General features: G+C 38.9%; 1 protein-coding gene across 2 annotated transcripts in view; it reads right to left on the reverse strand.

The window, feature by feature from the left end:
• Positions 1 to 25,594, reverse strand: part of RASGRF2 (Ras protein specific guanine nucleotide releasing factor 2) — a 227,838-nt gene that overhangs the window by 114,305 nt on the left and 87,939 nt on the right. For both annotated transcript variants that reach the window (XM_082836364.1, XM_082836363.1), the window contains exons 6-12: positions 23,666 to 23,745; positions 23,091 to 23,284; positions 14,084 to 14,193; positions 12,991 to 13,109; positions 7,236 to 7,396; positions 6,227 to 6,293; positions 5,557 to 5,693 (exon numbers count right to left, since the gene is read on the reverse strand). In XM_082836364.1, the coding sequence (XP_082692490.1) occupies positions 5,557 to 5,693; positions 6,227 to 6,293; positions 7,236 to 7,396; positions 12,991 to 13,109; positions 14,084 to 14,193; positions 23,091 to 23,284; positions 23,666 to 23,745 (868 nt within the window). The remainder of the gene's footprint in view (positions 1 to 5,556; positions 5,694 to 6,226; positions 6,294 to 7,235; positions 7,397 to 12,990; positions 13,110 to 14,083; positions 14,194 to 23,090; positions 23,285 to 23,665; positions 23,746 to 25,594) is intronic.

The following is a 25,594-nucleotide window of genomic DNA, read 5'->3' on the forward strand; positions in this document are numbered from 1 at the left end:
GCCCCAGGTAATTTTTTTGATTTATTTTTTGTTTCTTGGGGTTTTGTTTGGTCGCACTGCACAGGTTGTGGGATCTTAGTTCCCCGACCAGGGATTGAACCTGTGTCCCTTGCAGTGGAAGTGCAGAGTCCTAACCACTGGACCACCAGGGAATTCCCTCCAGCAAGGTTTTTTGAGGGTCTTGCTTAAGGAAATAACTGGTCAAAGTCAGTGGTGTACTGTGTCACCATATATTTTTTTTTTACCTTCCTAATACTTCTAAGTAGTAGGAAGAACAGTAAATTCAATTTCTCTTTTAATTTCACCTTTTTATATTAAAGTAAAAAATTCCCTATTGATTCCAGAGAAGTTATTTTAAGGGAGGAAGCATGTCAGTGTGCTACAAATTTGCCTGTATTTTGACACATCTGCCCAAACCAAGAAGCTCAGAGGTGAATTTTAATTCTGCATTTTAGTTGGTACCCATAATTACAGAAAAATCTGTTTAATACACCATTATGTATGACAGTAAGACATGCACAAATGAAGGCACTATATTGAAATGAATGGTCAAATCTTCAGCCTCAGATTTTTCCCTATAAATAGGTGAAAAAGGGAAGAATTACTGGTCAAGACCATTAACCACTTGCACATTTTGTTGGAGGCACCAACGGTTAATTATGACCTTGCTGGTGGAACTAAAATTATAATTAAGCATTCAAGCCATTGTTACTTCTAAAGATTACAGCTTCAGAGAGAGAGGCCTGACAAAGCTAAACATTTTAATTTTTGTATAGAGTTCTCTATGTGAAACTGGGATTATATCAATAGTCAGGCAGCACTTTGTTATCTCAAATAAGAACTATACGTGATTGGTAGAACATGGTACAACAGTTTAGCAAGGTGGTATCGAATCAAGCCAGGAAAAATTAAAATTTTGCAAAACAAAGAGTGACAAAAATAAATAGACAAAATAATGGAGAACATATTCATAATTTGGATTGAAAGAAAATGCTCATTTCCCTAGTCTGTAAGGATAGCTCCAATGGATAACTGTCCATCTGGTATAAACAGACAAGAAACAGTGGAAAATGTTAGTCTCACTGATAATTACAGAAATGTAAATTAAAACCACTAGAAAGCAATATCACTTTTCCATTAAATAGGAAAATGTGACAAATGTGACAAAACTCAACGTTGGCAGGACTTAGAAGAAAGTTGCATAGATACCTTGCTGATGATGTTGTGAAATGATGAGTTACATATTCCTTGGAGTGTTTGGGCAGTCTGTCGAGTCATGTATCATGAAATCATGAAAGTGATCAGGCCCCCCTGTACCAGCCTTACCGGCTGTGGGTAAGATACACCACCAAGGGACCTTTAAAAGGGGAGAAACTCCCTGTGCAAAGATGGTTAGCACCACATCATATATTAATGCTGAAACTTGGAAACTGCCTGAATGCCTAATTATTCAGAAAGAGCTAGAAAAGTGGTAAGTTAACATGATAGAATATACATATATTGCTATTAGAAGACACCAATATGAAGAATTCACAGGAATATAAAAAGATGTAAAAAGCAAAAAATGATGCATATATACACCTAGAGCCAAACTGTTAAATTATTTCTGTACAGCAGGATTGTGAGGGTTTTAGAGGTGGAAACATTTGATTTTCAGAACAGGGTTTCTCGAATTTAATTGCACAAAAATGATCTGTGGAGCTTGTTAAACCTGGGGGGTTTCTGGAATGTGGTTTCAGGAATCTGTATTTTTAAAAAAATCTTTGGACCTGCTGCATGAAAAAATAAATAAAATTTGAAAAAGAAAAAGAAAAAAACCTTCCAGTAATTATCTGTGGAAGACACTTTGATAAACATTTACTTAGTGATCTAGGTGCTGGGAGTCTTTCTGGTTTCCTTTTTGTGTCCATATCTTTACATACACATGATAAAATATTAAAAAGTACATTTTCAAGCATTCTGTAGACTCATCTTAATAATGAATATGTCCAGAGGCATACTTGGAATACTGACAAATTCCATCAACGTGTGTATAGCACATAATTTTCCCCATAAGATGAAAATGCTTTAAGCGGAGAACAAAGCCCGGTTGAGATGCAGGCTGCTGGGCAGTAGGCTGGGCTCAATCAATAGTGAAGCACTCTGTCTCTACCACTCACCATTCAAACCCTGAGTTGGGAAAATCACTAAGCATCTCAGAACACTCACTACCATACTCAGCTTTCAGTAGCAGCTGACATAATCACTCCCCAGTCCCTGATACATTTTCTTCCCTTGACTTACAGGACACCATGTCCTCTTGGCTATCCTCCAATTGCTCTGCTGATTCCTTCTCTTCTTTGTTGTTCTCCATGACTCCTCACCCAGTCCATGGCCCTCTTCTCAGTCTATCTACATTTACTCTCTGGGTGATCTCAACAGGCCTTAAATACCATCTAAATGGCGTAGAGTCTCCCACCTGGACCTCCCTCCAAGCGCTTAACATCTATATCCCACTGCTTACTTAACAACTCCACTTAAATTACTTCCTCTTTTTCTCTTTTCCCTCTTGCACATTCCCCTTCAGCCACACTAGTCTTCATGCTATTACTCAGAATATGCAGTGTCCTCCTACTCTAGAGTCTTTGCAGTGGCTGTTCCCTCTGCACTGCCAAGGGAACGACTTTCCCTTCATTACAATATCAACACGGTATTTCCATCACTTATTGCAGTCTTTGTTTAGATGTCTTCTTCAAAATAAGATGATCACCTTTTAAAAACTGTACCAACCCCCATCTACCTCCAGTAGCCCAATCCTTCTTACCCTGGTCTATCACCCTCTGGCATAAAATATTATATACTTACTTATTATGTATACTGCTATTTTCAGTTTTCCCCACACTAGAATGTAAGCTACATAAGGTCAGGGAATTTTTTGTTGCTGTTGCCTCCTGTCCATGATATATCACAAGTGCCTAAATAGTTAGTGGTATTGGTACTTTATTTAACCAAAATATATTTATTGAATGGCTGAAATCGTAAGTGTCAAAGACACACGATATCAAGGCTCTATGGAACACAGTAATTTCATGTAATGATATCATCGTCCCTCAGAAAGATACAATTTTCTGTTGTTTCCTTCTCCAGTTCAATTGTACATATAATCAGCTTAATATATTAGTCATAGAAACTTGGAGAAACAGGAAGAAGTTGTATACTCAACTCAAGATGTAGACTAAGTAGAGAGAATCACTTGGAGGCTTCTGGGAAGCAAAGTATTGGATCCTTTCTTTAAAGGACCAGGCATAGAATCATTCATGCACCCCATGGGTCTTTCTCTCTTAGCAATGCCTCACCAGGCCCCCTAAGGAAGATCACTTAGTGCTTTTATCAACTCTGTATCTTAGGAGCCCCAGTTACATCATAAGGTAGAAGCTATAAGCAGCTGGAAAAACATCTTTGCCTACACTCCAATTCTCCCTATTTTTCCTACTCATCTTGGCTTCACAACACATACAAAATTTTGTTGCATTAAGTTGTCTACTTCCCTTTCTTCCCTACTAGCCTGCCTATCTCCTTGAGAGCAGGGACCGTTGCCATATCCCTGGTACCTACACAGTACCTGGCAGCACATGGTGATTGCTCAATTAACGTGCATAGAATCAATGGCTGATTCAGAGTCTCATCAGGTAAAAGATGTACTACAGAGACTTAATTAAAGTATTAATTCATACAGCATAGAGCTAATGAAAGTATTAATAAATCACCACAAGGATGTAATTATGCAAATACACAAGAGCCCATATTTTCATTCCTTTGTTAACCAGAAAAGCAGCACCTTCACTTCAGCTATTTATTCATCATCAAAAGAGTCCTGGGAGAAAAGAAGTAAAAATCCAGAATTCCAGTAGAGGATATTTAGAGTGCTAATAAAAGACCTAGATTAGGTTTGAGTCCTGACTCAACACAGTTGTGTATTTGGACAAATGCTTATTAACCTCCCAAACCTCAGGTTTCTCACCTGTGAAATGGGACTACTATTTCTGTTAGCCTTCAGAATACTACCGTAAGGGTCAAATGAGACTGTAAAATTTCTTTGACACACAAAAATAATTATTTTGTCCATTCATTTTCTTTCTATTTCCCCTCAGTTTTCAGTCACTCTGAAAAAAATTAAGTATCTGAAGAACTATGATATAGTTTCTATTTATACCTAAGTCTTATACAGTAAGTTCCCTACACATGAGCCTTCAAGTTTTGAACTTCCAAAGATGCTAACATGTGTTCGCATGTCCAATCACGTAAGTTAGTTCATGTGTCTGGCATACATTGTCACGTGCGTGTATCCTGTACAAGTGGTTGTGCTTTTGTATACTTTACTGTGCAGTGCTATATAGAGTACAGTAGTACAGTATCTTATTTCAAGCCCAGGATGTCCGGAAGCAAGTGCAAAAGTAGCAGTGATGTAGCTGGTATGCTAAGAACACCCAGCTGTTGTACTGTACTACACTACTTTTCAAGATAATGTATTGTAAGATTAAAAATGTTTTCTTTAATTTTTGTTTGTTTTTCGATGTATTATTTGTGTGTAAAAGTATTATAAACCTATTACAGTACAGTACTATATAGTCAATTGTGTCAGTTGGGTACCTAGGCTAACTTTGTTGGACTTATGAACAAATTGGACTTATGAATGCACTCTTGGAACAGAACTAGTTTGTATGTAGGGGACTTACTCTATATATAAAGTACTATGAGCTCTTCGGAAAAGGAAGACAATGGGATCTATAGCATATGCCTTTCCTGTTTGCCCCAATCTTCCTTGAGTTAACAACTTTGAAGATAATAATCAAGCTTTCTTTTAATATTTTCCTTACACAGCTTCCCTTTTCACCTAGATTGGTTAATTCCTTACACAGCTTCCCTTTTCACCTAGATTGGTTAATTCCTTACACAGCTTCCCTTTTCACCTAGATTGGTTAATTGGATTGAAGAATGCCCAAGTCCAATCATCACTAGTTTTGACATTCTTTCAAATGCTGAATAAATGAAGCAATTCCCTAACTGGGCATTGCTGATCAAGGAAAGGTAAGCAAATCTGTTCCCTAATTTTTTCTATATAAAATATAGGAGCTCATTTGCAGGCTTCATACTACAGACAGTATCTCTTCTTTGATTTGATTCCATAGTCCTTGTTAGCCTTTTCTGAACCTCTCACCATTTTCCTACCTCAGTAACAAATAAGAAAAAAAAAAAAAATCTAGTGAGGTCACTGGAGAATTTATTACTCACAGGGCAATTTTAACACTGTCCAACACAAGTGACTACATTATCAGCTTGTAAAAAAGTGCCCAGGACACAAAATGCAATAACTACATTTCAAGTAAATTTTAAACAAACAACAACCACAAATGATTTAATACATGAAGACATACAGTGGTACTGGTAGTGACCACAACAACCAGATATAATTTTCTAATAAAAATAAATTGACTCTAAAACTCCTTCCCAAAAGTTTATGTTGTAAAATTTAAAACAAAAACAAAACCCAACTTAGGGCCAAAGCCACTTGCTTACCTGACTGATGTCACTTGTCCAGGCAGCTTTCTCCTGGCGTGAAGGTGCTAACAAGACCACAGTGAAAGGGGCAGCGTCAGGAGGCTCCACCACTATTTTAAAATCCAGGTGTCCAAACACTTGCCCAGAACCTTTGGCTTCAACACATGTAAACCAAACAATTAGATGTGAACACAAAAATATGAGTGATAGTTGCTTTCACATGGTTTAGTAATACAATCAATGTGCATTTAAGTCCAGAATCTCATTTCAGCAATATGGTGCTTCTTGGGCCTGGCGAAGGCTTTGTTAAGCTCATAAGCAGATGAAGAAACTGAGATCAGTAGGTTACTCAGGACTAGGATCCTGCTTTCCTTCTCATTTCATGTTTTTATTTTTTTTTTAATTTCCATAATTTACGGAATTCCAACACACTAATGCAATCTCTTTCTTTTCTGCCACTGCAGTCACTATCAAGAGACAAATTCAGTAAAATGTGAATTCCCAAAGACGGTTTAACCAGGTCACAGGTTAAATGGCTCAACAGAATTTTTCATATATAAATGAATTCAGGGAGTTTATTCTTAACATCTTTCCTGCTTCCTTAAGCAGCTCTTCTTAGCTATGAATGAATAAAAACCATAGGACTATTTAATTCTAATATAATTCTAAGTGATAGTATGTGACTTACAGTCATCATCGCTTGTATCGGGCTCCTCAACCAATGTACATTCTATTAGAGAGAGAACTCCACCTGTCTGGAAACAGACCAATTTTTCATTAAGAGGCTAAGGGTCTTTCACAGGTTGGGAACCTGTGATTTGCAAACCTTACATTCAAACTACCACAAAAGAAAATAGCAATTGTACTTCATAAATAATTTTTCATAGAGTTCAAAATTAAACTTAGATGTGTAAAAGTAATTGAATTCATTGAACTTCATGTTCTTCCCCACATCCGACTCTCACTCCCAATGTTTATAAAATTTAGCAAGTCAGTCTATGGGAGACTATATGGCACCTTAGGAGCCCTGTAGAGTGAATGCAGCTCAGCAAAGGGCAGAACTCTCCAACCAGGAAGTGATTTAAGCAGTAGGAAGCCTTGGTTGTGATGTTGGATAATATTTTCAGGCACTAATAACAGAAGGTACAGATAGGCAGACTTCTGTTAAGAGCCAGCTAGTAAACCTTTTAGGCTTTGCAAGCCATGTGATCTCTATCGCAACTGCTCAAATCTGCTGTTCTAAAAAAGCATGAAAACAGCCAGGGACAATATGTAAGGAAATGAGTATGGCTGTGTTCCAATAAAACTTTACTATCAAAAACAGGCAACAAGCTGCGGGCCATAGTTTGCTCACTCCTGGTACTAAGCAAGATAAAGGAGCATTTAGTAAATATTATATAATCAGTACACTGCAGTAATTTGACAAGATTTTTGTAGCTCAGTAGTCACCAACTAGTAATTTTGTCCAGGTTATGATTTTAATTGCTCTTCTTTATGGCAATGCACACTTACATTTCTATTACTTTGGATCCAACTGACAACAAAGTAAGTGTCAGGATTGGTAACTGTATATTACCTCACCATGAAATCTGACAATCTATTTTATGATAGCAGGCATAGGAAAGTCATAATTAAGTTAACCTCAATGCCTCTTAAGTGCATGGAACATAAATGGAATAGTCATATAAAACCAGTACCTTGAGCAGATGTAGCTTTCCTCCTGAACTTCTTGTACAAATTAAAAAGTGTTTTGTAAACAAGAAGCATTGTCTTTCTCCTTCCTTTTTCAAAGACAATGAACCCAGGCGAACTTTACTAAGTTTCCCCCTCTCAACGGAAGGTACTTGAATAAGAGAACCTGGTGATCACAAAAGTGAAGAACACACAGTAATTAAAATTCTGTCAAGTGAGAGCTGTTCCTGATGTAAAAACACTAGGGCCTGTTTCCCAAGATACCAAGGATTTATTTGATGCACCATTGGAACAAGTAAATCCCCTGCACTCTGAGCAGAAGAAACGATGCATTACATTTTAAGGGTTGCACTAATTCCTACTATTTTTGTAAAACACTTTAGACTTGATTATCTATAAGCTGGAAAATAAGTTTAAAAGAAAGCCAAATTGAATTCAAAGAATGAGGCACTTCTGCCATCTGTCCTTCATAATCTGATCTCAATCAATTTATTTACATAAGAATAAGGTACATATTATATAATTAGAGTAATAAAATAACATAATAAGCAAATCAAATTTAATTTTCCTGGAGCACTGAAGGTAGATAAATAGCATTAATACAGTTTACTTTGTATTTTAAAAATAGAATGTACAATACATGTACATTATAAAAATACACAAAGTATACAATTCAATGCAATTTAGTTAAGGACTATTTTTAAAGGGCAGTCATTTCAGGTTACATTTAAATGATATGTGATAAAAATTTTCTGTGGAATCTAAATGGAAAAGAAACCACATAAATTCTATACCCAGAACATTCCTGTGAGCAAAACTGTCTTCCATTCAATGTGAGAAGCTATGCATAGACTTTATATAGTTTCACCCTAATAATGACTGCCTGCTCCCCGCAAGAGAAAATTCTAATCTAAGTTAAATATCAAACCAAAAAGTACTACAAAAGATGCTAGCAAATACCTTGCCTCTGACTTCTGAAATGCCCTGAGCCAGTAATATTTCTACTATTTGTTTAATCCACCACCTACCCCAAATGCAGCCTGACAAAGGCTCCTTTCAGCCTCATAAGAACTATTAAATGACTATTTATCACTTAAATATTAACAGTGGTCATCACTAAGAGATAAGATTGCAGGCAACTTTATTTTCCTCTTCATACATTTCCTGGGTTTCCCGATTTTGTTGTTGTTGTTGCTTGTTTTAGAATAGTAAAACTATGATTGTGGGTCACAAAATGTTTACACTAACATATGAATATTCCAAACAGCGTCTACTTTTACAGAGATCTAAAGATGTGCTGGGGGTAGAGAACCCAAGTTTCTATGGATTCCCTGAATTCCATCTATTCAGATGAGTGTTTAGGTGGGGCTGCTTGACAAAGGCAGAATTGCCGAGGCAGTCCTGGGGGAGGGTGTGGGACTGGGGAATGAGGGCGGGAGAAGGCTTGGTTCCAGTGAAAGGAATGGGCAAGAAGGAGGAGAGGTAGGTGGGAGCAAACTGGCAGAGAGCACAGGCAGCATGTAATTAAATATGAAGAATAACGGAGCAATGAGAAAAGCACATGGCAGAATGCTTAGAGGAGTAGATGGGCAAGTAACGGCAGCAGAAGGATTGTATTCATTAGACCCATGGATGAAACCCAAGCCACAGGAGATCTTTCAGAGGACCTGGGTCATCCCCGCCAGGAGATGGCAGTGGATTCAGCAGCATAACAACTGAAAGTCAGAAAGGGAATGGATGGGAAAAGACAGTAAGTTCTAGCTTTGCCATGGGCGGTCGTGAGTCATCCAGGCAGATAGGTTAGGGCAGAGCGGAAGACTGCAGCATAGACAGGTGGACAAGCGGGTTTGAGAGTCATTTTCAGAAGGGATATAATCAAGGCTATGAAAACTGGATAATAATGTGTTCACTGGTAAATGCTTCTAGCATTTAATGATTTTGTAAATCAGAAATTATAGAGTACACTGTTAACTCATATATTAATCATTACCGTGAATTTTAACTTTGAGGTAAAAAATAACCAATGTTTCCTTGGCAACTATACACTAATATGCTTAGTCTATAACTGCTTATCTCATATCCAAATAGGAGACTGTGTGCATTAGGTATGTACAGAAGTCTATACATCTGAATTAAAAGTGAGCAATTTCAACACTGGTTTATAAAATAAGCTTGTTGAAAAATAAGTTAAGTGGATCTTTTTTTCACATTTTATCTTATGTTTGACATGATGTTTCAACACAACTATGAGCCCTGAGGATTCTTTTCTAGTTAATACAAATTAGAGAACTCATAGTCTTGAATCAGTAATTCCTCAGTATCAGACCATTGCTGTGATATGATATTTTGCATCACCATCATCATCAGTCTATCTAATAATTGGGGTCAACTTACCAAAACACTTCTGTTTTTCAATCACTAAATTCCCACAGCATGGCATTCAAGATTGGCTAATGCCCTTAATCTTAATTCCACTCAGTAGTGTAAAAGAATGAACAACAATTTCCAGGTTATTGGATTAGGCGTTTGAGACGGTATAACTATTTCTAGACCCCACGTTACAATTTCAAAAGACACTGGTACACTGAAAGTACATGATCTTGAGTCTGGGAATGATTAAAGTACCACAGAGGTTCATGTCTCATTCTCAATGCATTTAGCTCTAAATTCGGTCACCTTTATTTAATTTTCCTGATTCACATTTCCACCAGACAACAATGACTAAGTATAATGGATTTTGCACAAAATGTCAACTTAAAGTGCCTTTATCTTCTAATAAATATTCATATATATTGCATGTTACTGAAAATAGACACCCATTCCAAAATTTAGATCTTGGTTTTCAAGGTTTATGTCATAATCTCACAGACACTAGCCTAGATGCATTTATGAACATTTAATCTTCACAACAACCCTAAAAGACAGCTACTACTATTAACCCCAACTTAAAGGGAGGAAACTGAGGCAAAGAGAGGTTAAGTAAATTGCCCAATATCACATAGCAAGGAAGTGGAGGAGACAGGATTTGACCTCCATGACGTGGCTACATGTCTACCTATTATTGCCGCAGACACTTTTGCTCAAGAAACTTTGAAAAAGATTTTGGAAAATAAATGACATTGTCAGACCACCGCTATGATATAGTCCTTTGCATCGTACTCATCAACCATCTAGTAATTGGAATCAATTTACAATAAAACCTGTTTTTTCAACCACTAAATTCCTACAGATTGACATTCAAGGTTGGCTATCACACCTATTCGGAGGAGGCCTTTCAGACGACCTTATTTTTTCTAGTCAGAATAAAAATTCATTTGAGATTGAAACCACACACATATTTGTACATAAGCATTTGCACACGCACTCACGCATTGAAAAACAGACCATATATCAACCCTAAAAGTAAACAATGCAAATATTAGTATACAATTAGAGATAAACTATAGTCCATTTCATAGAAAATAGAATCTCTCAAAGTTAAAAAACTTTTTAAAAAACCCACTTCAACGAGTTTTAAAGCCTATTAAAGGTATTTAGTAAAAGTAATAATAGGAGCAACCAAAGCAAAATAATGCAAACTTTCCAAATTGTCCGTAATTGGATTACTTTCTACTTTCAGATTAAGGTTTGATTTTTTAAAACCACCTTTATTGAATAATTCTCAAACAGACTAACCAAACCAAACAACACGGAAAAATACTGCTGAAAGGCAAATCATTATATCAACATCAATACAGCAATAACATCAGATATATTAATAGCTGACAGAAGCACCTCAAACATGTAGTACAGAACAAGCAATAAATAACATCTGGACATGAATCAAAGGGAGAGGTGGCTCATGACTGTTTTTCCTCCAGGTGCAATGAAAAAACATATGATTTTTTCATTGGATTCGACCTTCTAGCAATTTTCAACTAAGTTTGTAGAAATATGTTAAATGTTTATGTGTAATAATACTTTTCAGTCCAAAGTCCTTTCAGAAATTGAATACTAGTTATAAAAACTTTTGTTACCATTTTCACATAGTATACAGCTCAAGTCCTTTAGTAAGTATTTTTCAGTGAACTCCAATTACAAGAAGAATACAAAACAAGACAGCTGACATTGAAAACTGCAGTTTTCAACAAGCAATTCAATTTAATCCATTGTTCATTTTCCAGGTATCTATAATGGAAAGCATTGTACTAGGCAAGAGAGAATTCATAAAAACTGCCCTTCAGAGTTACAATTACTGGGAGAGACAGGCATGCAAGCAAGTGGATGAAATACATGCACCAGGAGCAAAGGGGCTCAGAAATGATGAGGACGGTAAATTCATTCTAACTGGAGGGAAGAGGAGGGGAAGATGAGAAGGAAATTTAAAAGGCTCTTTAGAGGTGTCTGACCTGAGCCTAGTAGGACAGGCAGACCTTCCATAGGCACAAGAAAGGTGGATAAGGGCATTCCTGGTGTCCAGGCTAGGGCCAGCACAGGTAAAGGCACAGAAGCAGACAAGTACCAGGAAGGCAGGAAGCCAATATGGGGACACGGTCTGTACGGAGGAATAGAGGGGGATTTAGGAAGGCCTGATGTTGTCAGCATTAGAGTCCACTATTACTTAAAGAAAAATTAATACTTAAAGCCAAAAATGAGAAAGGTATCATATCCCGAAATATACTTCCAAACTTTAACGTATGTGTGATTTCTCTCCTTGTAAATAAATATGGAAAATAGAACAGCATGTGGTAACTTTTTTAAGTGTTCTGTGCAAAAATTAACGTGTGTAGCACAAATAATGCCTTGTTTGATGAGGCAAAAAAAGATTTTAAGCAGCACATTTCGGTACGCACTAGAAATGCAAATATCTTCAAATAATATTGGCATGTTATAAACAGAAACCACATTAAAGGTTAATTCTAGTTCCAAATTTATACGCCACTCCTCACCAAGTTCAAAATTATGATTGTGTGCAATATATTGCCACAAATCGATTTTGTGGGGCATGCTCCCCTGCCCCCAGAACACCTGAGCACTTAAAAAGAACGTGGAGTGTGGTTTACATCCTGCACTCTGTAATGAAAGCCATGGAGGAATATGGACTGTTAGGTTGTTGCTTCTCTACAGTTTCACAGTACAAATATCTTCAACGCTTCAAAAGCTCAATTTACGGGGTGATGCCCCCAAAGCACACCCCTCAAACATGATACCTTCGCCATGATCGAAATATGGCAGGGCAAGTTGATAGTGAGACATTTCGTCTGGCAACTGGAGTTACCAATTGAATCAAATCATATCATGTGGGGCCGATCCAGAAGTGCTGATGAAAAATGGGAACAAGAGACAGCTGTTTTCACTTCGGATATTGTCCCCACTGCTATGGGAAAGGGCTCTGAGTAATGCAAGTTTCTCTTGGGCCTTTGCCTGGATGTCGTCACCACCTGGCACTGCCACTCCAATCGGCCAGAGCAATCTGTCCTCCCTGGAGCTGTAGAGAATGTCCGGTCCACTGAGGAGGAGAGTCCAGTCAGAATGTAATTTACTGTCCCACTCGTGCTTTACTATTATTGTGTTGCTGTTTTTCATGGCCCCTGAAAAGAAACAGCACAAAGGTGGGCCTCAACCACAGCCTCGGTCAAGGCCATCGGGACATCCTGCATGAACAGCATCAATCAAACAGCTAAATCAAGCCTGCTCCAAAATGCTTTCCTGGATCTGCCAGTGATAATGTGACAGGTGCAGAGACCACTTAGATGGTGGGTCTGCTGAACAAGGACTTACCTTGGCGGATGAAAGTTTGGCTAGTGTCCAGCAAAATGTCACAGCCCTCTACGATCATTCTTTCTATGGCGAGGTTCTTCCTTATGTTTTCAGTGTCACTCACTTCATCATGCATGACCCTGTCAAACACAATACAGGATCACGGTAAGAGATTTTCTATTGCCCCAGCAGATAAGCAAAGGAGTTCCATCTGGGAAGCTAGGGTTTGAACTTGTATCAGTTTAACTGGGGCTGTAGGGTAAGTCATGCTGGACTTCTAGCCTTCATCAAGTCATGACTCAAAGCAAAGCAGATGTACATCATGATTCTTATGGATAAGTGAGTATCCTGAGAATGCTGCTTGTAAAGGCAACAGGAAAGCAATATTCTATTTTACGAACAGCTCCATTCATTGAAATTAGGATGCCATTTCTTAGAGGTGGAGTAAATTAGAGAACTTTATATCATTTATCCCATATAAGCTAAAGGAACACAGATGCCAAAACACTGAAAAGTCACTGATAAATCCAAAATATACATTCTCTGACTTCCTACCAAATATGGGTGCAAAACTGCAATTAACAACCATTCTCCCATTACGATGAAAGAAATGTGAACATTTTCAAACTTAAACCAAAACATGCCTAATCTCAATTATATAAATTTACATGCCATAAAACCACTTTCAAAGATATTTTTTTTTTGGTTACAATTAACGTGCATGCTGATTCAGCACCATCTCAGGAGCTAGCATTTAATGTTCAGCAGAATCTGAGAAGCTGGATTGTGTCTTGCTTCTTGATCCCTGGACATATATATTCAGTTTCCACAAAAGACTAATGTGTTGGGCTTCCCTGGTGGCGCAGTGGTTGGGAGTCCGCCTGCCGATGCAGGGGACACGGGTTCGTGCCCCGGTCCGGGAAGATCCCACATGCCGCGGAGCGGCTGGGCCCATGAGCCATGGCCGCTAAGCCTGCACGTCCGGAGCCTGTGCTCCGCAAACGGAGAGGCCACAACAGTGAGAGGCCCGCGTACACAAAAAAAAAAAAAAAAAAAAAAAAGACTAATGTGCTACTTTGCCATATAAAACCTTTATTATAAATTCTCCACATACCTGGACAGTTCTTCTAGTTTGGATTTAGCAAACTCCAGACTTTTCCTCTCCACATGCTCATGGGGAGTATGGGCTAGGAGTTCATGAAGTGTGATGATATACCTGGGGATCTAAAAGCAAACAGAGGCCAGCATAAGCAAAGGTCAGGATGAGTAACACTAGATCTTCTCTACTTGCCATCATCACTTCTGAAGAGCTCATCTCTACCCTTACAGTTTTGACTGTTTCACAAATATGTTTTTTTAAGAAATACATTTAAAATGAACTATGCTTCAACATCAAACACACACAAAAACTTCACCAAGAACACATGAAGATAATAAAGTTTTATATTATAAAGAAACGATTATTTCCTCAGATTTTTAATATAATCATACATTTCTTTTTTTAATTTAATTTTATTTTGTATACAGCAGGTTCTCATTAGTTATCTGTTTTATACATATTAGTGTATACATGTCAATCCCAATCTCCCAGCTCATCCCACCACCCCACCACCCCACTTCCCCCCTTGGTGTCCATACATTTGTTCTCTACATCTGCATCTCTATTTCTGCCTTGAAAACTGGTTCATCTGCTGTTTCTAGATTCCACATATAGGCGTTAATATATGATATTTGTTTTGCTCTTTCTGACTTACTTCACTCTGTATGACAGTCTCTAGGTCCAACCATGTCTCTACAAATGACCCAATTTTGTTCTTTTTATGGCTGAGTAATATTCCATCGTATATATGTACCACAACTTCTTTATCCATTCGTCTGTCAATGGGCATTTAGGTTGCTTCCATGACCTGGCTATTATAAGTAGTGCTGTAATGAACATTGGGGTACATGTGTCTTTTTTATTATTATAAATTTATTATTTTATTTATTTATTTTTGGCTGTGTTGGGTCTTCGTTGTTGTGCGCAGTCTTTCTCTATTTGCAGCAAGTGGGGGCTACTCTTCGTTGCAGTGTGTGGGCTTCTCATTGTGGTGGCTTCTCTTGTTGCAGAGAATGGGCTCTAGGCATGCAGGCTTCAGTAGTTGTGGCATGCAGGCTCTAGAGCGCAGGCTCAGTAGTTGTGGTGCACAGGCTTAATTGTTCCACAGCATGTGGGATCTTCCCGGACCAGGGCTCGAACCCGTGTCCCCTCCACTGGCAGGCAGATTCTTAACCACTGCGCCACCAGGGAAGTCCCCTGCTGGAAGATCTTTAATCATAGTTTCAATTTCATTACTTGTGACTGGTCTGTTCATATTTTCTGTTTTTTCCTGGTTCAGTCTTGGAAGGTTATACCTTTCTAAGAATTTGTCCATTTCTTCCAGGTTGTCCATTTTATTGGCATAGAGTTGCTGATAGTAGTCTCTTATGATGCTTTGTATTTCTGCAGTGTCCATTGTAACTTCTCCTTTTTCATTTCTAATTTTATTGATTTGAGTTCTCTCCCTCTTTTTCTTGATGAGTCTGGCTAAAGGTTTATCAATTTTGTTTATCTTCTCAAAGAACCAGCTTTTAGTTTTATTGATCTTTGCTATTGTTCTCTTTGTTTCCATTTCATTTATTTCTGCTCTGATCTTTATGATTTCTTTCCTTCTACTAACTTTGGGTTTTGTTTGTTTTTCTTTCTCTAGTTCCTTTAGGTGTAAGGTTAGATTGTTTATTTGAGATTTTTCTTGTTTCTTGAGGTAGGATTGTATTGCTATAAACTTCGCTCTTAGAACTGCTTTTGCTGCATCCCATAGGTTTTGGATCATCGTGTTTTCATTGTCATTTGTCTCTAGGTATTTTTTGATCTCCTCTTTGATTTCTTCAGCAATCTCTTGGTTATTTAGTAATGTATTGTTTAGCCTCCATGTGTTTGTATTTTTTATGTAATTTATTTCTAATCTCATAGCACTGTTGTCAGAAAAGATGCTTGATATGATTTCAATTTTCTTAAATTTACCAAGGCTTGATTTGTGACCCAAGATGTGATCTATCCTGGAGAATGTTCCATGTGCACTTGCGAATAAAGTGTAATCTGCTGTTTCTGGATGGACTGTCCTATAAATATCAATTTAATCTATCTGGTCTATTGTGTCATTTAAAGCTTGTGTTTCCTTATTAATTTTCTGTCTGGATGATCTGTCCATTGGTGTAAGTGAGGTGTTAAAATCCCCCACTATTATTGTGTTACTGTTGATTTCCACTTTTATAGCTGTTAGCATTTGCCTTATGTACTGAGGTGCTCCTATGTTGGGTGCACCCAACATAGGAGCACAATACATATGTGCTGGGTGCACCTATATATATTTATAATTGTTATATCTTCTTCGTGGATTGATCCCTTGATCATTATGTGGTGTCCTTCCTTGTCTTTTGTAACATTCTTTATTTTAAAGTCTATTTTATCTGATATGAGTATTGCTACTCCAGCTTTCTTTTGATTTCCATTTGCATGGAGTATCTTTTTCCATCCCCTCACTTTCAGTCTGTATGTGCCCCTAGGTGTGAAATGGGTCTCTTGTAGACAGCATATATATGGGTCTTCTTTTTGTATCCATTCAGCAAGTCTGTGTCCTTTGGTTGGAGCATTTAATACATTCACATTTAAGGTGATTATAGATATGTATGTTTCTATTACCATTTTCTTAACTGTTTTGGGTTTGTTTTTGTAGGTCCTTTTCTTCTCTTGTGTTTCCCACTTAGAGAAGTTCCTTTAGCATTTGTTTTTGAGCTGGTTTCGTAGTGCTGAATTCTCTTAACTTTTGCTTGTCTGTAAAGGCTTTACTTTCTCCATCAAATTTGAATGAGATTGTTGCAGGGTAGAGTAATCTTGGTTGTAGGTTCTTCCCTTTCATCACTTTAAATATATCATGCCACTCCCTTCTGGCTTGTAGAGTTTCTGTTGAGAAAGCTGTTAACCTTATGAGAGTTCCCTTGTATGTTATTTGTTGTTTTTCCCTTGTTACTTTTAATAATTTTTCTTTGTCATTAATTTTTGTCAATTTGATTGCTATGTGTCTCGGTGTGTTTTTTCTTGGGTTTATCCTGCCTGGGACTCTCTGCGCTTCCTGGACTTGGGTGGCTATTTCCTTTCCCATGTTAGGGAAGTTTTTGACTATAATATCTTCAAATATTTTCTCGGATACTTTCTCTCTCTCTTTTTCTTCTGGGACCCCTATAATGGGAATGTTGGTGCGTTTAATGTTGTCCCAGAGATCTCTTAAGCTGTCTTCATTTCTTTTCATTCTTTTATTCTTTATGCTGTTCTGTGGCAGTGAATTCCAACTCTCTGTCTTCCAGGTCACTTATCCATTCTTCTGCCTCAGTTATTCTGCTATTGATTCCTTCTAGTGTATTTTTTATTTCAGTTATTGTGTTGTTCATCTCTGTTTGTTTGTTCTTTAACTCTTCTAGGTCTTTGTTAAACATTTCTTGCATCTTCTCGATCTTTGCCTCCATTCTTTTTCCAACGTCTTGGATCATCTTCACTATCATTATTCTGAATTCTTTTTCTGGATGGTTGCCTATCTCCACTTCATTTAGTTGTTTTTCTGGGGTTTTATCTTGTTTCTTCATGTGGTACATAGTCCTCTGCCTTTTAATTTTGTCTATCTTTCTGTGAATGTGGTTTCCGTTCCACAGGCTGCAGAATTATAGTTCTTCTTGCTTCTGCTGTCTGCCCCCTGGTGGATGAGGCTATCTAACTAATCATACGTTTCTTAATCATAATTTTTGAAAACTGGTTCATAGAGAAACAGATATAGTTATCAGCAAGTCACCTGAGTCTGTACTTTAGATTTATTTGGCTGTTTACGATTTTTTTTTAATTGACAATCCTACTGCAATGTTCTCTTTAAGAATTAAAACTTGGGAAAAGATATGTTCACCCTTATTACATTCTGATCCTGTTTCACCTTAACTCATCCCTGTAGCAGTAAAAAGCATTGTTTAATTAGATTATTTGTTTGTACTTTTGTGTATGAACAGACTATCTGAATTCTCTTAAAGGCAGAAACACCACCAACCCTGTGAAGGGTTTAACAGACCACAGTGGAGATTTAACTCAATTTATATATGTTGATTTAACTCAACATATTTTTTACTGGTTTATAAGCTAAAAATTTTTAGAAAACAGGGGCAGTGTGTTAATTTTAATAAAAACCTGCATGAACAGCAGCTACCATAATGCTGCCCACAGTGGGTCAGATTGGGAGCTTGAGGTTGCATGTGCACACAATCATCCAGCAAAACATAAGGATTATTTCCCCATTTTACGGATAAGGAAACAAGGCATGAAGAGGTTCCATAACTTGCCCAATGTGGCCTCATAGTAAATGGCAGGGCCAGCCATGAGCCTGGTTCTGACAAGTGCACTAGCCCAGTGGGTCTCTTCTGCAGGGACTGGGTTCTTACTCAGCACTTAACAGGACCTCTAAGAATGAAGAAAGTAAAACAGCTTCCCAAGGCCCTGCTCTCTTGCAGGTGGTGGCCATCGTTGGGTTATTTGCTAATATTTACTAAGTGCCCAGATTTATGCACTGGCACAGAGGGTAGCGCCATAAGCACAGGCGTTGATCTGCAGCTCATACTCTGGGATCATGTCCTAGGGAATGTCATCCAGGTTTTGGAAGTGCAGACTCCTCAGTTATAGGAGCATGAGGCACAGGAGACCCCTCCCTCAGAAGCACGTGGGAGGAGGCTTTCTGGCTCTCTATCCCATAAACTTCTCACTAAAACAGCTGGTTGGGACATTCCATTTGGTGAAGGCTCCTGGGATAAGTATGCTTTCAAATATTCCTTTTGCACAATGCCATGATTGATAAAAGTTTGCCTCTAAGTTAGTTCTACAAGAAAATCAAGGCAATCAATAGCTAATGAACTCAATTTTTCATAACGAAGAGGGCAGGAGTGGGAGAGCCTGACTACTTATAATGCACTGAAAACCCACAAGACTAAGTTTAGTCAATAGCTTCATGATCCTCCCCCATTAATTAAATCTATTTTAGAGAGCTCCTTGGCTAAGCTTCAAGTGGATGGATTTGAAAGTAACTGGCCCACCTCATTTTCTGGTGAAGAAACAAAAAAAACCTGAAATTACCAAAGAGTAGGCAAAGGACTTCTGCAGGGAGAAATGGACAGCTCACCAAAGAGCTCATCTGTATATTCAAGAACTGATGATAAATATGTCCCCCTGAAACCAAGGATCATAGCATTGTCTAGGTGAATCATAATTCTCCTTTCAATTATGAAATAATACTTGTACTTTATAGACACTAATTAGCTTGCTGTCCAGTTACAGTAAACAGGTGACTAGAGCAGGAAGTGGTTACTTTCTGGAAGACCTCTAACAGTGCTATCTTTGTCAAGAGCAGATTTCATCATCTGCTGACCTATGGATGTATGAGCAGCTGAAGCCAATTTAAACAGTACCAGCCAAGCCACTGTTTTTGCTAAATAAAAATTATGTTAATGACTACGTTATTGTCTACAACAAACTTATTAGTAACATGAACATACTTGTCTGATAGTTCAAATGAGGATACATTCACTGCATCATCAATTGAGGATAAATTCACTCTAATTCCTCCATGTTTCCATAGTTCAGCATAATTCACTGACAGCAACAACTGACTTACTCAACAAAGGGCCCAGGGAGAGGTAGAATATAACACTTTTCTAAATATACACAGGCTACCATACGACCCAGCAATCCCACTACTGGGCATATACCCTGAGAAAACCATAATTCAAAAAGAGTCATGTACCACAATGTTCATTGCAGCTCTATTTACAATAGCCAGGACATGGAAGCAACCTAAGTGTCCATCAACAGATGAATGGTTAAAGAAGATGTGGCACATATATACAATGGAATATTACTCAGCCACAAAAAGAAACAAAATTGAGTTATTTGTAGTGAGGTGGATGGACCTAGAGTCTGTCATACAGAGTGAAGTAAGTCAGAAAGAGAGAAACAAATACCATATGCTAACACATATATATGGAATCTAAAAAAAAAAAAAAAAACAGGTCATGAAGAACCTAGGGGCAAGATGGGAATAAAGATGCAGACCTACTAGACAATGGACTTGAAGACATGGGGAGGGGGAAAGGTAAGCTGGGACAAAGTGAGAGAGTGGCATGGACACATATACACTACAAAATGTAAAATAGATAGCTAGTGGGAAGCAGCCGCATAGCACAGGGAGATCAGCTCGGTGCTTTGTGACCATCTAGAGGGGTGGGATAGGGAGGGTGGGAGGGAGGGAGACGCAAGGGGGAGGAGATATGGGGATATATGTATGCGTATAGCTGAATCACTTTTTTATAAAGCAGAAACTAACACACCATTGTAAAGCAATTATACTCCAATAAAGATGTTAAAGTAAATAAATAAATATACACAGGCTAAAAGTTTCCAGTTACAGTACCTCTCTTTCTCCCTCTGCCCCCATACCAAATTTTGCCTCCATATGCAGACTTAAGAAAAGTTCTGGGCAGTGGCCCCTTGGCAGTATGAGCTAAGGTCACCTCTTCCATTCTTGTTCTACAGGAAAAAAGCATCACATCCCAGCCTCATCCCAAGGTATCCAGCCCACACTGGAGCAAGGCAGATGTGCAGAAGTACCACCGCTAATATGATGTACGCCGAGGGAAGTAGATATAGCTGGACCATCTGAGGGAGCAAACACCTTCAGGACTCCTTAGTGAAAGGACCAAAAGGGAACAAGAAGCATAGAATGAACCTAGTAAAAACAACCTTCAAGTTTCTAAAAAGGGCAGTTTTCCCCCAAGTGTTCCATGTGGTCACTCCTAGGGAGAAGGCAGGAGGGAGAGACACCAAGGAGAATAAGGCCCTCAGGCAGCAACTCCAGTGTTTAACCCTCTTGGTCTGTTCAAAATAGCTACAGAGAAGTGAAATAGTTATGGGGAAGTAAATAAATAAGAGCACAACTCAGCACTCTTTCAATTTGCACATTTCTTGTAGTTGGACCAATTCTGGCTAAATTCTTTAAGTCTGAGGCTTCGCCTAGCATCTTTTGGTTACCCTGGTCTTAAAGAAACCAGAGAACCTCAACATCTGACCCTTCAGCTAAATTCTAGGATTTGGGGCCACCACAGTCTTGGAGGGTGGGATCCTAGGCTATTAGAAAGCTCCTGGCAACACCACAAGTTGCCCAGCCCCAAATTCCAAAACCTGTCTACTCCCCCAGAGAGCTAGAGCTCTGGGAGAGAATTAGAGCTCAGCTGCCCCGATTTCAAGATTAAGACACAGAGATTCAGATTGGTTCAATTATGTTTCCCAATGCTACGAATGAAGGGTGGGCAAGACATGCAGGTCTCCTAAACATTCTCAGTCCAATGGTCCTTTTCTGACATTATGGGAATTCCCTGGCGTCAATCAAAATGCCAAGTTGTTTTTATTGGGCTTAAACTCCAGGGGGAGGAAGGAAGGTTGGTAGAAGAATATCTCAGCATTTTTAAGAAATCCAAAGGCCTTTGCAAGGCCCTACATTCAACTGTGCTTGGATACCTCACCTAAAATGCAAGGACAGTTCTGCCATTTTAAACCATTGAGAGACTCACACCAAGGGGAATAAACAGTACTGGAAAAGACATTACTGGGCCTTCAGAAAGGGAGGTGGGAACCTCTCTGAATGTGAACCTCTTCCACAATCCTACCTTTGTATGTTCATCTAAGCTGGGGGTTGCTAGGCAGATACAAGTTAGGGTATTTAATCATAATCTAGAGGTAACTGCCATAGATTCAAATAGAATCTTAGAACATTGAACTACATAAAATTTGTTTCACTGTAAATAAAATCTTAAATTATAACTTTGTATAAGGTTTTTAAAAAGCAATTTTTTTCTTTATAGTTTTTCTGGTGAAATATTTGTTCAGAGAGTCAAAGAGTTAAACAATTCAGTTCCACAGGAGAAAAAAAAAAACCACATTAACTGTATAAAGTTTCACGCTACTTAGTTTGTTACAAATGCATCCTTTTAGTTTTGAAAGAATCTCACTAAACTTCTATAGTGACTTCCAGGATTTCAGTCAGGAGTGACAAACTTTAAGACAAACAATTATGAACCAGAATATCATTTCTCTCTGAGGCTACAAAATGATCAGCTGGGGTCAGAGAGGCTGGTTCCAGGGGACAAAGCTCTCCACAGGAACCGTAACACACATGATTAGGAGAATCATTTTGCCACATGACAGTTTGGAAGCCTGGCCAGAAGCCCCACAAATTCCACAATGGGAACGCTCAATGCTTTTCCGAAAGAACAGAATCAACACTTTTTAAAAGGACAGGAGATTCAATTCACATCTTGGCCTCTGCAGTTCTCACTAAAGAGCGGTAAAGTCTTAGATATAGGAAAGAATGCAAGTGTACTTGATCCTTTGGGTTGCTCTAATCCCAAAAAGTGACGGTCAGGACAAGCCCCAGCCTCACTGCAGCAACCTGACTAGGGGCCAAGAGTCCCCAGGCCTGGCCAGTGCCTCTGGCTCCTTTGTCTCCACAGCCTCTGTGACAGGGAAGGTCCTCCTTTTGCTCTGCAGAGCTCCAGCCAAGGAAGACTCAGCAGCAGTCACAACAGGGCAGGAAAACAAGCACCTTCCCAGCAGTCCTTCCACTCTCCCGGAACCTTTTATGCAACCAGCACGCACTGGAACATTTGCACAGCATCCTATTTCTGTAAACCTAATAATATTTTTAAACACGCTGGAGGAGGAGACTCCATGGAAGAGGTCTGTGAGGAATCTTTCTATAAAGAGAAATTTGTGCCGTTTTTCAAAAAAATCGTTCCTTGTTTGTCTCAAAAATTCCTGATTTTCTTACATACACTAGACAGACTAGAGAGAGTATGTGTGGCATAAATTTGTTTATCTCAGGGTCAAGCTCAAGATGACAGATGATGGATATGTGCTGTAACCCCCCACAGGGAGTACTTGCACATATCATGCTGGTCACACTGGGTATCAGTCATATCGAGCTGGAACCAATGACTTGCAAAATGCATCCCAGGTGACTTACCTGAAACATTGGATAGGTCAAGAACGTCTCCAGCATCCTCCCCTCACAGGCAGGGTTGGCTTCGTACTGTTTTAAGAGTTTGTCAAAATCTCTGTTTTGCTTACAATTGGCGAGCACTTGGAGGCTGTACTGGTGATTACGCACAAATTCTTGATAAATGTTCAGCATGGGGAGCAAAATATCAAACAGATCAGCTGGAAAGAAGAAGTAAACATGGCAGTTTCTCTTGACGCTCTGTAAATTACCCAAGGTACAGGGAGAAACTGTTCACTCTGCAGGGATGGCAGAGAGCAGCTCCTGGCACCAGGTGTCACACTCCATGGCCCCAGTCCAGCTGCCTGAATGACTGACCTGGTAGAACACACCTCACAGGAGAGACCAACTCTAGCCCCCAAAGAACCATGACGGGCCAGGGGAAAGGATCAAAAGGGCAATGAGCCAGAGTCCCAGTGCCTGAGGAAGCTCACAGATCATTACGGAAATTCAGACAGCTTAGGGCGATAACACTGAAGCTATTTTACTCTAACTGTAGCCATATTAAGAGAAAATCTTCTCTCTCTAAAGCATGGACTTACCTAAAATTAAAGTAGGCCAATTGGCTATCCTTGCCTTCAGTCCTTGATGAAAGATTTCATGAAGAAACATGATTGTTTCACTATAAAATATGAAAATATAATTTAGTCACTGCAAAGAGTCCATTTTGTTAAAGAAGTCCATTGAGGCCTTAAATCCTTAATAAATACATGATATTCATGTCTCTGAGGGCCTCCAAACTATACACCCAATAATGACATAGATTATACCAGCTTCCACAAAGCAATTTATCTTTCAGACAACCTGAAAACCTCAAAGAAAATTCTGAGCTAAGCCTCAAATGTTGAAAGATGGTAAGCACCAAATCACTGTCATATAACCCTCTTTATCGATTTATAATAAAAACAGCTTTCTACTGTTAGGATGTAGCCCTTCTTCAACAGATAATCAGAAAATTAGTTATGATCCTTCTCTCTTCAGATTTAATTCTAGATGCTAACTCGGGGAAAGCTCTCTTTAACTAAAATGAGTTTTGACAGGAGAGAGGGGAAAAGACTTGACAGACCTCTACCATTACGACTCCTAAGACACCCATGACAGAAATGTAGAGGAATCTTCTAAAAAGGATGGAGCCTATACAGATATACTAAACTGAAGAGATACATACACATAAATCAGAGATCCAAATTTCTAAAAGGTTCAGGAAGGGTAGTTACCAAAGTAACATTTGCTTTCTCCTCACTAGAAGAAAGGAGAACATTTGCTTTCTCCTCATTCCTACTGGAATGAGCCTTTGAAGGCTTTTCTGAACTACCACATCAGCACAATCAAATACAGGATTATTCATGTCAGTGAAATACTTTGGTTTGTTGTAAGTCCAATTCCACTACAAGAAACCAACGGGAAGTCCCTACTATTTCCAAATGGTCCATGAAACACAATAGACACTGCTTGAAGACTGTGATTTGTTTTTCTTGGATAGAAATTTTAACTAAGCAGTGTTTGTTGTTTAATGATTTCAACCAACTCTAGTTTGGTAGATACTGTAGATTAGTCTTTCAATCTCCATTCCATCCCCCTTCTAGGTGGAGAGGATAGAGAGGTGAAACTACATTTCCCAGGCTCCCTTGCAGATAGGGTTCTAGATGTAAATTCAGTTCCACCCATAGATGCACTTGGTAAGACATGGAAGGCATTACATTTTTTAAGTATAAACTCTGTGTTGAAATTCAAAATAATTGATCTGCCTAGGGCTTCGATTTCAGAGGCAAGGAAAGAGAATGTAGTTAAACAACAGAAATGACAACAAACATCTGATAAGCCTCACCTCTAAAAACATAACTCTTCAAATCTCCATCTGGGACCAAGTATAGTAAATAATTGCTAATTTGTAAGAAGAGCTTATAGCTTTCCAAAAAGAGGCACAGTTATCTTTTTTTTTTTTTTTTTAGTGGTACATGGGCCTCTCACTGTTGTGGCTTCTCCCGTTGTGGAGCATAGGCTCCGGACGCGCAGGCTCAGCGGCCATGGCTCACGGGCCCAGCCGCTCCGCGGCATGTGGGATCTTCCCGGACCGGGGCATGAACCCGTGTCCCCTGCATCGGCAGGCAGACTCTCAACCACTGCGCCACCAGGGAAGCCCGAGGCACAGTATCTTGATTCAGAATTTAAACAATATGACAGACCTGGCCTTCCACATTGCAGATAGGAAATCCAGTGGAAACATCCCTAGAGGCAGCCTAAGACCAATGTGGTACAGGCTTTGATGGCATCGCTATCAGAGTACATTCACAATTCTGTCCATTGCCATTAGAAATGTTAAAACTGCATACTTAGGAGACTGAAGTATCATCAAAATGCTACCTGTATAGCCTGAGGATTAAGAGCTACCCCTCATTCCCTTAGGACATCTCACACACTTGAGTGGGGCCACTGCCGCCCAACGTGGGGAAACCTCGCAACAGAAAAGC

The sequence above is a fragment of the Leucopleurus acutus genome (genome assembly GCF_964270905.1).
Source record: "Leucopleurus acutus genome assembly, chromosome: 3".
NCBI lineage: Eukaryota > Metazoa > Chordata > Mammalia > Artiodactyla > Delphinidae > Leucopleurus > Leucopleurus acutus.